General features: G+C 45.9%; 1 protein-coding gene across 1 annotated transcript in view; it reads right to left on the bottom strand.

Moving 5' to 3' along the window:
* LOC142583608 (phospholipid-transporting ATPase ABCA3-like) overlaps nt 1-17,017 on the bottom strand; it is a 60,263-nt gene that overhangs the window by 25,804 nt on the left and 17,442 nt on the right. The window contains exons 4-13 of the mRNA XM_075694098.1: nt 15,349-15,591; nt 14,238-14,525; nt 13,557-13,788; nt 12,614-12,802; nt 9,429-9,610; nt 8,501-8,623; nt 7,931-8,045; nt 6,013-6,167; nt 5,408-5,563; nt 434-904 (exon numbers count right to left, since the gene is read on the bottom strand). Of these exons, the coding sequence (XP_075550213.1) occupies nt 434-904; nt 5,408-5,563; nt 6,013-6,167; nt 7,931-8,045; nt 8,501-8,623; nt 9,429-9,610; nt 12,614-12,802; nt 13,557-13,788; nt 14,238-14,525; nt 15,349-15,591 (2,154 nt within the window). The remainder of the gene's footprint in view (nt 1-433; nt 905-5,407; nt 5,564-6,012; nt 6,168-7,930; nt 8,046-8,500; nt 8,624-9,428; nt 9,611-12,613; nt 12,803-13,556; nt 13,789-14,237; nt 14,526-15,348; nt 15,592-17,017) is intronic.

Here is a 17,017-nt window from a genome sequence, read left to right as displayed (position 1 = left end):
TTGGAGAATATCATCAATAATCTTAAGATGGTCTCATTCTCTCGTGGACGTGCTCAATAAGGAATAAACTCCAGTTGCGACAAAGGAATCACTATAGCAAGTGCCCATGTGCAAAATGTAAGCGAAGTGCGCGCACCATCAGCAGTGAAATAGTGCAATCGCGAGGGCAGCGAGCAAGACGAAACAACGCGAGTTCTTTGGGTTCTGTTGATTTTGCTATGCTATCCTCTACATTGCTACACCGATTGGCTGGCACATCTGCACATTCTGGAACGAATTCACAAATCTTTTTGTCCGCAAGCGCTCTTTGCCATTGGACAGCTGCCTTCGCTAATAATGTGTTCAGCCTCATGGTTGTGTATATTTTTCTCTCACGAACAATCCTTGCGTAAACATGTTTTTTTTTTGTGAATACGGACTCCAAAGAACGCACCTTGTCCAAAACCTCCTCGAGCGACGACATTGCAACGCTCATTGCGCCTATCTTGAGGTTGTCCCGCTCGCGGTCCAGTTCCTTGAACATGGCCGTCAGGCGTCGGCTGCCCGGGTTGACCCCGACCGCGTACTGGACCTCGAAGTTCGAGTCCTGCTTGAGGACCGCGTGCGGGATGTGGCGCCTAAACAGTGCCCCGATGGCGGCCGCGTCGCACCCGGGTTCCTTCGCGATGCGGATGCTGTAGCCGGCGCGGAAGCGCTCCCGCAGGAAGTCCGGCGAGCCGCAGCACCACAGCAGCCCCTTGTTCATGATCCCGATCTTGTCGGCCAGCACGTCGGCCTCGTGCAGGTTCTGCGTGGTCAGCAGGATGCAGCAGCGGCGCCTCGCCTTGAGCAGCAGCTCCCACACTTCGCGCTGACTGCGCGGGTCCATGGTGCACGTCGGCTCGTCGAAGACCATGATCTTGCACTGAAACGGTCCCCCGCGAATATTCCGTTATAGGCTCAGTTTCCTGTCGCGCAATTGCGAGGCCGAATGCCAGCCGCATAAACGCCTGCAGATTTTAATTTGTCGATAGCTACAGCGCCGCGCGTGAGCCTTGTTTAACTTTCTTCTCGACTAGCCGGTAAGTAATGGAAAAGCAAAGTTTATATGGAAGCCTTTATTATGTGCTCGTTTAAGAAACCAGGGTGGTCAGAGTAAATCCAACACAGCGGCAAGGCAGCAGCTTTATACAAACAGTAAACAACTAAGTTCACTGACAAAATCAAAGATCGAATATTTGACGTCTCGAAGCGCACACGTTTTTTTTTGTTCACATTGCTTTCTTCTGAAACCCATCCGAGTTTCTTGCGCACAATGCATCTACAAGGCACTGTGAAAGCAGCCGTATGGCTGCCGAAATGTCACGTAATATTAGAGCGAAAGCTCTATTACATTATGTCTCCCAAAGTCATTCATCGCGTCGCAGCGACCTTGAGCCACCAGAGCGCAAGTGTGGCAGGTATGACGCCACGCCTGGTGAACCGCTGCGGAGAGGCATCGCAGCTGCGCTCGCTCGCGGAGCCTCACCCCTGTGGTACCACGCAAAACCAAGCCAAACAGACCTTTCGCTCCTGATAATTAGATTTACAAGAGTTAAACCTCAACCAATTTCGTTTATTTTGCCAGTTATCACAATTTCTCCCTTATTCCAACGGGCTACACCCGGCCAAACATGTTTTTGTCTAAGTTTTCACGAGAAGCAAGCTCCGATTAAACGTTACATTCACAATGGCAGCTAAAATCAGGTTTGTTTATAGTCTGCGCCGTACTAAATCCAATATTGTAGTACGTACGTAAAGGACGCTGTGCCCCATGGCAGTGGCATCATCATCATCATCATCATCATCATCATCATCATCATCATCATCATCATCATCAGCAGCAGCAGCAGCAGCAGCAGCAGCAGCAGCAGCAGCAGCAGCAGCAGCAGCAGCAGCAGCAGCAGCAGCAGCAGCAGCAGCAGCAGCAGCCTGCTTACGCCCGCTGCACGGCAAAGGCCTCTCCCATACTTCTCCAACTACCCTGGTCATGTGCTAATTGTGGCCATTTTGTCCCTGCAATCTTCTTAATCTCATCCGCCCACCTAACTTTCTGCCGCCCCCTGCTACGCTTCCCTTCCCCTGGAATCCAGTCCGTAACCCTTAATGACCATCGGTTATCTTCCCTCCTCATTACATGTCCTGCCCATGCTCATTTCTTTTTCTTGATTTCAACTAAGATGTCATAACCTCGCGTTTGTTCCCTCACCCAATCTGCTCTTTTCTTATCCCTTAACGTTACACCCATCATTCTTCTTTCCATAGCTCGTTGCGTCCTCCTCAATTTAAGTAGAACCCTTTCCGTAAGCCTCCAGGTTTTTGCCCCGTACTTGAGTACTGGTAAGAAGCAGCTGTTATACACTTTTCTCTTGAAGGATAATGACAACCTGCTGTTCCTGATCTGAGAATGCCTGCCAAACGCACCCCAGCCCATTCTTATTCTTCTGATTATTTCAGATCCGCGGTCACTACCTGTCCTAAGCAGATGTATTCCCTTACCACTTCCAGTGCGTCGCTACCTATCGTAAACTGCTGTTCTCTTCCGAGACTGTTAAACATTACTTTAGTTTTCTACAGATTAATTTTGAGACCCACCCTTCTGCTTTGCCTCTCCAGGTCAGTGAGCATGCCTTAGAATTGGTCCCCTGAGTTACTAAGCAAGGCAACATCATCAACGAATCGCAAGTTACTAAGGTTTTCTCCATTAACTCCTATCCCCAATTCTTCCCAATCCAGGTCTCTGAATACCTCCTGTAAACATGCTGTGAATAGCATTGGAGAGAACGTATCTCGCAGCCTGACGCCTTTCTTTATTGGGATTTTGTTATTTTCTTTATGGAGGACTACGGTGGCTGTGGGGCCGCTACAGATAGATATCTTTCAGTATTTTTACATACGGTTCGTCTACACCCTGATTCCGTAATGCCTCCATGAATGCTGAGATTTCGACTGAATCGAACGCGTTCTCGTAATCAATGAAAGCTATATATAAGGGTTGGTTATATTCTGCACATTTCTCTATCACCTGATTGATAGTGTGAATATGGTCTATTGTTGAGTGGCCTTTACGAAATCTTACCTGGTCCTTTGGTTGACAGAAGTTTAGGTGTTCCTGATTCTATTGGCGATTATCTTAGTAAATACTTTGTAGGCAATGGCAGTGGCAACACTTCGTCAAATGCTGAAGTATTGACGCTACGTCTATAACAGCTGAACATTCGTGTCTCGATACACGAGTGGAATTGCACATTCAAATTTGATTCTAACATCACATGGCACGCACAGCAGTTGTGTTCTGTGACAGCAGGAGGACGAACCGATGTTGATGACGCAGTTGCATGCACTGCCCATTATGTTCGTTTGGTGTCTCCTCGCACTTTTTTCACCATTGCGCAAAAAAATGTCACAATATGTCCACTACTTTAAGCTTTCACCCATTACAATTTTCTGTTTCGCTAGAAAGCGGCGCGTGCTGAATTTGATGGGCAGTAGAAGAAGTGCCAGGTACGTAGTGAATTTTACTGCTTAGACCTCATACTGTGCTGAAGGTTAAAAGTGACCCATTTTGCCTTCGAGCTTTTTTTTATTTTTATGTATTCATACTGCAGGCCAACATACTGGCCCATGCAGGAGTAACTACAACAAAAATAATCGCACATTTGAATTTATATGTGGATAAAAACGCTGTGCCAAACAACAATCGGACACTAAACATAACTAAATACAGGAAATTTCACATATGAAAGCGAGAAAAATAGTGAAAAATAGTGTTTATGGTTGTGTTATTTTATGTGAAAAATAGTTTTCCAACGCATTTGTGAAGTTCCCCGATTGAAATACCTCAACAGGGAGAGAACTCCATTCGTTTATAGTACGCGGATAAAAAACTATTCATGTGAGATTTTGTTTTAGCAAAGAATGGCGTAAGGGAAAAGTTGTGTCTATGTCTTGTTTTTCGTGCATTAAGAGGCGTTACATATGGAGGTATTTGAAGCCCGATTTTTCCATTTATGATGTTATGTAAAAACTGGAGACGACTAACTTTACGCCTGTGTTCTAGTGAAGTGATTTTATTCCTGAGCATTAGTAAGGACGGGGAATCCTCTCTTTTATATTTTCCAAAGATAAATCTAACGGCCTTCCTTTGTACACGTTCCAAATTCATGATGTCCTTTTTGGTATGTGGATCCCACACAACCGCTGCGTATTCAAGTTTCGATCGCACGAATGTGTTATATGCTAAAATTTTTGTGTTTACCCGTGCCTTTTTAAATTTCCTCTTCAAGAACCATAATTTCCGCAAAGCTGCTGAACATGTATGGGAAATATGGTCTGACCAGGAGAATCTGTTAGCGAATGTGACGCCTAAGTATTTGTATTGTTCAACATCAGTTATTTTTGTGTCGTTTAGAACATAGGAAAATATACTAGGTACCTTTTTTCTTGTTACTCGCACCAAGACTGTTTTATGTACATTTAATTCCATGCCCCAATGTTTACACCAATTGGAAATTGCCATGACGGATTTCTGCATGCTTGCGTGATCGTTTCGTGAAGCAATTTTTTAAAATATGACACAGTCATCCGCAAATAAATTGACATGCACATCATCGGGGATTGCGTCTATTATATCATTATTATAGTTCAAAAATAAAAGCGGTCCTAATACGCTGCCTTGCGGTACGCCTGAAGTTACCTGACGGACACTTGAGGAACATTTGTTAATTTCTACGAACTGCTGCCTGTGTCGGAGATAGGCTTGGATCCATGATATAATATTTAATGGATGACCAATGCACTCGAGCGTGTAGATTAATTTTCCGTGGGGTACCTTATCGAACGCTTTGCTAAAATCTAAAAAGAGCATGTCAACTTGTCCGGACGAGTCAAGTACTTCAGAGATTTCATGAACGACTGACACAAGCAGACTAGAAGTCGATGACCCCTTTCTGAACCCATGCTGTAGTGGGGATAGGACATTGTGATCTGTCAAATACTGACGAATAAAGCCTGCGACAATGAACTGCATATATTCAAGCTGCACATATTCAGTATATTCGGCGCAAGATCTAAATAATACTTTGCCATTTTAGTGTAATATAGCTTTCGTGACCTTGCGGCCAAATCGCTACATTAGTTTCGGCACAATGAACTATAGAGGAATATTTTGTTCAAGGCATTCACAATGAAGTGGACAATGCAATGCGTTATGCTTTTATTCCCCCAAGATAGCCGAAGGTTTTGAATTCCCTCGATTTGCGGGCACCTATGGTGCCGCGCCTCTACGTGGTTTCAAGATTTCAGACACACTTTCATGTGCGGGATCGGAAATAAATAGCGAAACACCAGTCTGCTGTAAGATGACTTTCTTCGGGGGTTTCGGGCTCACCTTAGACGCAACCAGGAGCGCAATGGCTACGCACAGCAGTCGCTTCATTCCGTCCGACAAGGTCGCGGGCCGGTAGCTCATGTACGAGGACATCTGGATGTCCGCGAGCAGCAGGTTGATCTCCGATCGAATCTTGCTCATGGCCAGTCCCTTCAGCTGCGGCACGGCGTGCGTCGGGACACAGTGTCCGACCAGGTATTGACAACAGGAACAAGTTGAAGCGCACTTCAGCCGATAACACTGCTCCCATGCGGAACTTGAGTGTTCCTTTTCCCGCCGAGAAAAGGCGTGAGCGTAGAATTCGTTATCGAACAAAGGCATCACCGGCACGATGGAGGTGTTACCGGTGTTGGACATTTTCTTAAATGCTTTGTTGATCGTGCGATTTCCGCAAAGCATAGCCTAAAACTCTGTTATAGACGGCAGAATAGATATTTTTCGTACGATAGGGCATTACGAATCACACAAAGAAAAAAACAGAAGAAATTGCTAAATACGATACTGTCGGCGCTCTATGTAGCGCAACACAGAACCTCCCCTTCTTTCTCGTCTCGCGGCACGTCATTCCGAGTTACCGGAGCAGACGACTGCATGGAGGCCCTCACCATGGCAAAAAAGAGCAGGTGTTCCTCGACGGTAAGCTCCTCGAAGAGCACGTTGTCGGCGGGACAGTACGCGATGCGCTCCCGGGCCTCCTCCGTGTGCAGCACCACGTCGTAGTTGTCCACAATTATCTGGCCACTCGATGGATGCACTAGGCCTGCGCCGATAGGTTCACGAACTTCATTAGTAAAGCTTCTGTGAGAAGTCAATTACAACATGACTCTAAGGCCTGATCCACACAGGTGTGATCCGCGCCTTCGCGTTACCGTCACAACACCGGTATCCACCAGGAGAGAGCACTTCGTCTGTTTTCCTTATAAAACGGGACGCCGGTTACGTTGGCCGATGCTCCTAACGTCGCCGGCGGCCCCTTTTTCAAAAGAAACCGGCGAGGAAATGCTCAATCCTGATAGACTGCGGTGCCGTGACGGTGACAGGGCGGCGCGTATGAAACGTGTGTCCTACCTAAAAAAATTTGCACTTTTTTCACGTCCCCGTCGCAGTAACGTCCCCGTCGCAGACGACTCTAAATAAAGCGGCCCGGGTGGGCGCGCGTGGCCGCCCGGGCCACCCGGAGTAGAACGCTCCCCTCCCCCCCCCCCCCCCTTTGGAGTTTATCGCGCGACGGAAGACAGCGCGCTTCCTCGCCGCTTTCCGTCTTGCGTGCGGAAGATTGTGCCGCGATCGCCAGTTCACCCTCGCACGCTTTCACTCTCAAATACAGCATACGAGGCGCGGCGACGATATTATAGTCGATGGATATTATACGGAACTTCACGGCGACGGCGATGCCAGCACCACCGGCAGAAAGGCGCCTGGAGTGTCCATATAATTGCTATTGAAGAGAGAAGGAGCTTTAGCTTGGAAGATCCAATCTAAATCATTTTAATGATGGAATTGTTTTTCCCTGCAACCACTGCACACATTTTAAATAGCTATGTTGCATTTAGAAGGAAAAGCTCAGTTCCAGTAACTGTAGTAAGTGAACTTTCAAATTACGGCATGCATATTTAGGCAAGTGTTAGAAAATTGCAAAATTAAACAGAAATCAAGCTCTACTTTACGACTGATTCCGTACGAAAAAACAATGACATTTTTTTTGAACTGCGCCTTATAAAATGCATCTAAAGCTGACGAAATTGTTTTATTGTACAGTGCTTCGAAGTATATCACTAATTTGTGCGTAGGACTTTCGCAAAACTCCCGTAGGCATTTATACAATGTCGCCTAAGCTGTTAATTTATATATTACATTCCCCAGCTTCAGATGATCTATGAGATGTAGTTTACAGAACTGCGATACGTTTTTATTTTAGTTTGCTTCAATGCTTACGTTTTGAAGACATTGCTTTTATTTTTGAACAGCCTACCAATTTACGCCAATTATTTAGAGATTGAAGTTCAAAAATTAAAACTGTGTGTTCTAGTATTGCTAAAATTCAACTTGTTCTAAAATGCAAGCAATTTCATTCCGATCTGTATAGAGCTTGTCTTGAAAAGATTTATGCGTTTTGCATGTGTCTGAGCAAGGAAACAAGAGTTGACCACGCGCTAAAGCTCCCCCTTAAGCCTCGCCTACTCAGTGTTGTCTCAGCGAGAGGGCGAAGGGTATACTTCTGAAGTATACCTGCCATGTCAGTAGATGCATGAGAAAGCGCTCAAGCGCCTGGCGTTCAGTATTTGAACAACGTGATCTCCAGCGTTATGTTGTAAAATTAGCGCTGCATGGTAACTGCACGTACGTGGCACGATATCTCGGCAAACAAACTGCCGCGCTTGTCTCGCTGCTATTATTGGCTCTCACCGGATGTTGAAAAGGCCGTAAACAGAGTCGCGAGACACGTTATGGTGTGAGCTCTCTGCAGCCATTCCTGGAATCATTTGGCTCGGCGATAACGAAGCAGCAGTGAAAGGAACTTGCCTGTCACCATCTTGATCATAGTTGATTTACCGGAGCCACCTGGACCGAGAAGCACGGTGATCTGGTGGCGGAAGATTTTCAGGTTGATGTGTTGCAACAGAAAGTTGCGATAGAACTGCAAGAGATTGCGGATAGGTATAGGTAAACGGATAAGCGCATATAATTTTATATAGGTAACCACACTAGACAACAGTCACCGGTGCTTTCCTATTTCACAACGACGATGACAGCTTGCCTGGCTTTTGAGCAACTCATGGGACCCGAGATTGTACGTGTATATGAAGCGCCTTGGAAAACTTGCGCAATTTGGGCCTTTCGTGCGAGTCGTTAGCGTCGATGTCTGCGTCGCAAGACTTGAGGCACCAGGCTGACCCAAAACACATCAGAAATAAGCCGATGAATCTCGCAGTGCAATCATCTCCTTTAGAAGCAAGCACGATTTTCGCAGTTGCTCCATCGATGCTTTGCTGTATGCTTGGCATTAATTCGTGTCGTACCGTTCACGCACAACAGAAAACAGACGCGCACTTGGGAAACGCCTAGCGCAATTAACAGCAGGCTATTTTGTACCTTCTTAAGACTGGTGACTTGTATGGCAGGAGTGAGATCTTGTGGGTCTGACTCGAACAATGTTGGGTCCGCGTTTAGCCGGCCCTTGACATTCTTCGTGGGCTGAGGAATCCAGTAGCTTTTCTGTGGACGCAGAAAGGAAGCAACAGCGTGACAAATTGGAGAAGAACATTAGTGCGCATTTGCGGCTACCGCATGCACGCTGACTTCAGGTGTGGCTACGCATAAACGTGGTCGGGATATTCTTCTGCAACATTCTGTGTTACGTCGTCGAGAAAATCATTAGTATGCAGCAATGCGGTCGCCTAAGAATTTATTGATATTGCTAAAAAACAAACTGATGAATGTTTCCTGATTCACGTGAGTGAAGCATTGGATTTGGCAAAACTGACTAAATTTGGAGTACAAATATTTACTCTACCGAAACCATGGCTGCGCAGAAAATGACATCTGCACACTAGCGACTCCTTCTTCTTGTTTTTTATTAGTAGTTAGGGCATACTCTTTTCGTTATTTTCTTAGGGCAGCTGCACTGGCTACTCTGTTGCGAAGGCATGTTGTCCGATAAGCGCATGCAGAATAATAAGATTGGCTGTTCTGAACGATACCGATTAGTCATAAAAAGCTCATGTACCCCTTAGCGACGGTTTCTGGTACGCCTGCATGCCATACGAGACTCTCTGATCCCTCTGCAATATGTGACCAGTACAATTATCTATGAATTAATCTGTTGAATATGGACATTATAAGGCCCACTAATTTTCTTCAGTTTGCGTTAAAATAATGAGCAAACTGTAAGCGTGATCCGTTTAGCGTCCAGCGCCGTAGTCGAGTAACTGATAGCGATGAAGAATGCCGGAGAGACAAAGCCACGAAGGCGTGGGCGTCATCGTCGGTTCTACATCGTTATGGTGCGCGATGTTCGTACCAGGAACGGAAACCAAGGTGGCTTGTGGATGCCCGGACCCCAGGGTATGATGTTGTCCATGTACCATATGAGAAACACCATCAGGAAGCATGTGCACACGTTCACCATCAGCAGGTGCCACAGGCTCACGTTGTCCAGCGTAGACGCTGCGTCATCCATGTTGCTCCAGTTTACACCACCACCTGTTGGCCGAAATTTTACCTTTAAGGAATTGTGGGGAAACTTGCAATCGGAACATATAGAATTTTTTCCACTGTAGCTACTGCAACATAAAATAGCAAAAAAAAGAAGATGGAGGAGTTACTTGAAATACTGTTCAGGAAAACGTTCAAAGCGTGTCAAGACGCTCTTGTGGGTAGTTGGGTTTGATGTTATGCTGCTGCCCTACTTTTCCCTGGTCCACACTAGCCTACACCAATTATTACAGCAAGAGAACGCTGTACGAATTGGTGTAGACTAGCCATTGAAAAGACGAGAACGGACATTGCGCAATGTGCCTTGGCATCGTGCCTTAGCTTTTCGGGTTTGACGATGTTTTCACATTATTAGACTAGTCTCGCATTCCTTGTTCAGAATGCACGGCATTTTGAAGGGAGATTTTCTATGTCAATCCAGTGATAAACTCCCTTCTCGCTGAAATCTTGTGCTTGATGACTTGATTCGTCTGTCTTTCTATGTTTATTCGGAAAATATCCCACCTACTACCCGACCAAATACAGCGTATATGTCTGAAAAAATTTTTTGAAGTTTCTGGCACTAAAATCTGGAAGTACAGACTACCCTGATTTCTCACTTAAATGCCATTGTAAGGCGTTTCTTTGTATTGGCGTTCTTAAAGGTTACTTTAACTTCTTCAAAAACTCGGGCACTTTGACAAGTAAATTTACAATGTCAAAGGGAGCGATTCCATTAACAGCAACATTTCAGAAGTAGACACACAGACGGCCGTATTTATGAGTCTTGACTTCGTGTTCTTTGTATTACATATTTTGCAATGCAATTATGTACACGTCAGACGTAGAGGCGCCCAAATCTTTAACTGGCGTGCGCGAGCGGCGACTTTTCCGTGCGTCAGCGCCGTATGACGGGGCGAGTCTGGAAACAGTCTGAGGCTAAGCGCATGCGGACAAAACGCGCTCAGCTGGGCCCATCGTCTGCTGGGCTGTTTCCAGCATCGCCCCGTCATACGGCGCTGACGCACGGAAAAGTTGCCGCTCGCGCACGCCAGTTAAAGATTTGGGCGCCTGTACGCGCTACACTAGACCTTTGAAATCTGTTATGTTCACCATCATAAATTTTGTCTTTGTATGACACGAATTCACCGTTGAGACTTGAAGACATTTTTACGGCACACCACACGCTAGGTTTGTGAACGCCTGAGACCTTTGATCCAAAGGAAATTTCAGATGATATGAAACGCTGAAAGGCAATCGTTAATGTTCGTAAATGTAACTTATTTTGCCTGTAGAAATTTAAAGCTGGCGCAGGGTGGAAATAAAATTCAATTTCGTCTTGAAATAAAAAGCATCAGAAAACTAAGTGCGTGCAGGCAACAAGCATAAAGCTACGTAATTGCGAATAAAGAAAGTATTTACAAGAATTATGTCCACCATTTTGTGACTGTAAAGTGAATAAATTAGCATACGCTTTTCGCGTGATACGAAAGCATTAATTTGTGGGCAAGATTTTTGCATGATTCCCGTAAAATAAGCATCCCTTGTATCTATATGACAGCTTAGTAAATTAAGACTGATCTTTCTTTTATTCATTGCCCTAGGGATGTGGTGGTTTATAGAATTTTATTTCTCCCTGTTTTGAAGGGAGTAAGAGGCTAAATCTAGGTCATATTTCGTTGCGGAACTATGTGCCTTAAGTGTTTCATTTGAATACAAAACTCTAACAGCGGTCATCTGATGAAAACGGCCCTCGTATTCCCACGCAAATAAATAGGTAAATAGAAGGCCCCAATACGCCTTTTCTTTAATTCCAAGCGCTATAAATAGATTGTAAGCACTTGCCTGCCTGCACGTATATATCGCTAGGAAATAGGTGCCTCAGCTTCTTAATGGGCAGCTATGGAATATTTGAGGCGAAACCAAACTTCCACGATGGAATGCGTCCCTCGTCCGCTCCTGTTCGGCTTTTGGTGAACGCCTGTCGCAAGCGTGTCGCCAAAAATCGAACTGGTGCACAGAGCCTCCGCGCGATGGCGGCACTTGTCCGCGTGACAGCGTCTTCGAACTTGCAAGTTTCTCGTCACAGTTTTACAGGAACGCCATGCAGAAAAGCCTCGCCGCCGTGGAAACGAGGACGTCCCTATCTTCACTCCTTGTCGCTTTAGAAGAGGAAGAACTAATTTATTTTATCTACAAACATACTCTACGTCGGTGACAAGAATATACCGAAGGAGGCCTTCGCGAAGCGCACAGCTAAAAGCCACGGGCAATGAGGATGTGCTTGTGCCATCTGCTACTGATGCTATACCTCGCTTACTGAAGCAAGCTTCGCCCAATTTAGATTTCATGATTGCGTTGGATGTGCGCTATTGCGTCATGCCAGTATTCGGAAAGACGCAAGTATTTGGAAGTTTCCGGAAGTGAAATCTCGACATGAGTATGAATCGAGTAGCGAGGGTTGTCTGATTAGCACTCGAAATTATAAACATTCGCAGGCCCCTATTATTCATTTAAACCGCATTGCAGAGTGAAGTGATGACTGGCAAAGCTGGGCAATATTGCGCACTCCTATAAAACAAACAGTTCGGCAATCGTGATGAGTAATGCGCCGCAATAAAGAAACTTCGGCCTAGATTCGAGAATGTTCTAGTACGCTAGAATGAGCATCGAGCAATAGTTGTACCTTAAGCCGCAATCGAGTCATCAACGCTTAATAGCAAAAATACAGTTGCAAAAACAACTCCGCGTTTATAGCTTTGATTGGTCCAAAGCTGGCAATCCTGTCTTATCGGGAAACTTTTGAGGTGTTCGGTGCCTCGGTTTTCCCTGAAGCTGCTGCCTATTACTAATTCAATAAGTTAAGGAGCTGAATGCACACCACCTCACAAAAGCTACTTATACCAAGAAAAGACAAGGCGAGCGATTGTTTGCTTAGGTTAACCAACTAGCCCAACAATGTATTCTTGTGAGACCAGTTTCGCCGCCTAAAAAGTTGTTCATTGATCTTACGGAATCTCTCGAAGCGCTCGATGACCATGAAGGCCCAGTGCAAGCCCATGCCGGGCGACATTGATGTAATTATCTTGGAGGCGCGGCTACGCAGGTAGTAGCCACGGCCGAGTGGGTTCTGCAGCATCAGGTACGGAAAGGCGATGCTGCAGATCCAGTATATCATCGAGAAGATGATCGAGAGTCGGCCTGCGTGGGGAATAAAAGAGACCGCACTTCATAATGCTGAACGATCTTAATGCGATACTCTAAAGGAAATGGCTGACGGGAATTACTAAGCTGTTACAGTCAACAGAGATGAGAGATGGTGCAATTTCACTGAACGAAGAAATTTAGCTTGCGAGGACGCAACGTAAAAGATGGAAGGCTGGCAACGGCACAACCTTTCCCTCGCAGAAAGTGGTGTATGCAATGACATTTGACATGGTGCAGTCTGACTTCACTCAACAGTGTAATGAGGGCAATTGTACGGGAGTAACGAAAACTGCCGATGGCGAGTTGCTCTTCGGATAAAAGTATTGCGAATAAGAATCAGGCGACTTATGTGGTAGTAGAGAAAGATTTCCGATTTATTTCGAGTTGACTTTCGCATATAGTTATTGTATCCCATAGGTACTAAAAAGATAGCCGGAGATGGAAACCACAAGAAAGTCGAATTTTTTCATGACCATAAAATAAGCATTTTGCTAGTCAGGTCACTCAATTTTTAAGTGCATTTGTGAAATTCTACTGTTCTGTTACTTTCGCGGCTTAAAAGCCAGTCGAAACTTCACGGGAGCTTTTGTGGCCACAGGCTTATACCGAACGCCTATAGCCTGATTCAATCTTTCTCAGTAAGCACTTGCCGGTTGTGGTAATGAAGTAGCCTCTGGTATATCAGAAACACGATCGATCAATTGATGCACTGAATGGTCTCTATAGGTTCTCTGGTTAGTCAACTCACTGCTGGTGAGCAGGACCGAGACGAACATGGCGTGCAGGATGGTGAGGCTGTTGAAGGCGATGAGCACCACGAAGATGAGCAGCGGGTCCGAGTAGCTGAGCGCTGGCTCCGAGCCGAACACAAAGAGAAAGAGCATGCAGACGCAGCTGAGCAGTAGTGTGGTGAACGACGCGCTCAGGAAGTGGCTGCCCCAGTAGACGAGCTCACTAGTGCCGGCAATGCTCAGCAGCTCCTGCATCAGCAATGCATGGTTGGACATGCTCAGAACCAGACCAGAGGCTCATGAGGAATCGTCCAACAACTAAAGAGTCACGTTGTCCTCAAGATTGGGTACAAGCGCACACAGGCGCTTACACACGATGTGTTTCTGGGGAACATCACGTAACATGGAGCACAAAACAATGGACAGAAGACTAAGAGGACAAAACGTAAGAGCCTGTCTTATGGAGGCTAGTGTTTAAAAGCCAAGTAACATCAGGTAATAGTAACAACTCGCTGAATAGCGAAGAGATTTACGTGGGCGAGTTGTTTCAGCATCTTCAATATTTTCAAATGAAGCCCATATTACCACCTATTTTTCGACATGCTTGACTTGAAAAATGTTTAATTGGCTGAGCTCTCGATTCTGCATTTGGGAAACTTTCACAGCTGGCACGTCGGACTACACTGTTATAGGCGTACCCGCATTCCGGAGCACTTCTCAGCAGTGATCTTGGCGACGACCGAGGCGAATGGGAGCAGGAAACCGATGCCGAAGTGGAACACCAAGCGGCTATAAGTGCTGTTGAAGCCCTCGTGAAAGTAGGCTGGGTAAGGAAAGCGCTGCAGCTGCAATTTGTCCGGCTCAGCCGTTGCCTCGCCGAACATGGCCATCAAGATTTGGTGCAGCATGTGGTGCTCCAGAGAGTACTGCAGGGGCAGTAAAGCGTTCATCTCGCCCGTGGAGAGCACGCTCAGTGGACCGGGTTTCTGAGGAAGTATTGAATGAACAAACACGACTTTTAACGCTTCCCGCTATACAGGGGATGTTTTAATACGCCGCAGTTCAGTAAAGCTATAAAGATGACTGTTAACCCGATTAACTTTTGGTTGCAGCAGGATGTCTACGATTCACAGACTGAGCTCCACAAACGCGCCCTCTTCTGAAAGGATGTCTCCTTTCTCTAAAGTCCTAATGACCGATGTTCAACTGCTGTTCACACGGAACCCTTATCTACCTAAGTACTCAAGGTTTTCACTTGCGTACTTGCTACTGTGGAACAATCACCTAATAGCTCCCTGCTCGAGACTACTGCAGGCGCTTGGCAAACATCGTGCCGACTGAGAAGTCAGTGCAAGCGAAAGCAGGTCACAGGCAGAGCAGGCAGCGGCCTATTGCGCGGCCACTGCGTGATCTTATTGCTGCACCGTGTTTTGGCGTTGTTGTTCGGTTAAGTTGCCGCATAAGATGGCTCACATGACAGTGCTGCTCTTATGCTATTCGTTGGTCACGCTAACCTCTCGTGAAGGCTCTTCGTACCCCGTCGTCAGTCAGGCCAGCCTTTATGAGAAATATTTCCTGGAACTGGTTATGGTTGCGGTAACACTAAAGGAAACGCTATATTTAGTGCTCCATGGAAATTACTGGAGCACGAATCTAAATTCGGGCCTCATTTGCTAATAGTTGCTGAATAGCTCTCCTGTCGAAGATTATGCTCCGTTTTACTTTCGTAATCTCAGTTCAGAAAAATAAAGTAAAAAAATACGTAAGGGTCTTTAATTCTCATTTATGTTCTCCACCATACGTGCGTACCTCCAGTTCTTTCCAATATCGCACTTGTATGTCGAATTTGACGCCATGCATGCGGACGCGGTACCGAATCTGGTCCGGCAGGTTGTGCACGTCGCTAAGGTCCTCTTCGAAAACGACGCCCACTACGGAGCCGTAGGGATCGTAGCCGCTCTCCAGGCGATCGTCTAGTTCGCCCGCCGTTGTCACCGCCTCGGCTGACGGGATGGACAGGTCTTCGCGAACCTTGCGTATCACCTGCGTCCGCTACGTGTGAGGACTCTGTGACGGGATACTGCACTTCATGTCACCACCAGAATTTATTTTCCTTTAGTGATTCACGATAAACCCATCATATTTATGCCATTGGCACGAACGCACGACAACATTCAGTAATATTTGGATCCTTGTCCATCATTTTCCCAAAGCAAGGCACTTGGAAACTACATGCATATGTTATGAAATGCACGCGTTACCAAACGTACGGGCTGCCGCTAATACCATCGTTCTGGTAACTGCCTTGCAGAAAGGTGCCACGTGGAAGACGTCACGCCACCATTGCGAGAGAAGCCTGAGCTTGCACCAAAGTTTAGCTGTTTGGCAGCAAAGCAGGTAAGATCGGCGCGATACCTAATCAGCCGCGCATGGCCGCAAGCGGCCTCTAAACACTTTTTAGCCAGCGAACCACTATAGACGGGTAGCTTTCCAGAGTGCGAGGTCCCACTCGAATTCGCAATAATCTGAGAGTTGAGTTGAAGGTAAGCCGATGAAAGCCTTGCGAAACCGTAGAAACCTGCAGCGTATCGCGAGAAATGTAAAAATAAAGAACAGATGGTTATTGTTGGCCAGGGGCTGCTGTCATTAACTTTCTTTTTTTTTAACGCAGGGTGTAGTTTGCGTCAAATGCTTACGGACTACGGTACTGGAAAAAAAGTAATTTCTACGAAGTTTGAGGTCGTAGCCAGTAAAACCGTATCATGCGATGTTGTCCTTACGCACTAGCAAAAGCTGGAAATATGAATATAAGGTTGTGGGCCCGAGATTCGGAAATATTGAGCTATTTAACCGATAACATACTCTGTGACTCTACGTGACATTATGCAACATGTTCCTCCGCACTAAGACATTGTCTACTTGGTCACTATAAATTTTTGAGGCCTCATGACTTCAAGTCTGACGCATTGCTACACGGAAATTGAGAGCTGAGGACTCTCATATGGCTTCGGCTACGTACCGAATGAGTGCAGGCCTTACCATCTTTGACTTTATTTGCCACATATACACATGAGTTGTTTCGACAGAAAACGCTGCATTACTGCAGCTGGACTAGTCCCACGTCCCTGGTTCACTATGACAGCAGGACAGCAAGAGAAAATTATGCATCAGGGGAATGACACAATATATATGCTCTACACGCGAAAAAAATGTTTGAAAAAACTAACGACACTACATATTTAACACAGTATGCTCAAGATGTAATTGTGAGAATTTGTGCAGTGTGGTCGACAAGCAATAGCTTAACGTTTGAAAACCATAGCACCTGCACGGCTGTGGAACATACCAGAACTCTGAGAGTGGGTTGAAGCGAGAAGGAGGATTGTGCTCTAATTTAGCCACACTGCGCACATAAGGTCCATTTTTCACTGTTTCACATCTGATGGATAGTATTAATTGGTATTCATATGTGTTCATA

Source organism: Dermacentor variabilis, chromosome 5 (assembly GCF_050947875.1).
Source record: "Dermacentor variabilis isolate Ectoservices chromosome 5, ASM5094787v1, whole genome shotgun sequence".
Lineage (NCBI taxonomy): Eukaryota > Metazoa > Arthropoda > Arachnida > Ixodida > Ixodidae > Dermacentor > Dermacentor variabilis.
Note: the sequence above shows the minus strand (reverse complement) of the source record. Positions and strands in the feature narration are given on the sequence as shown.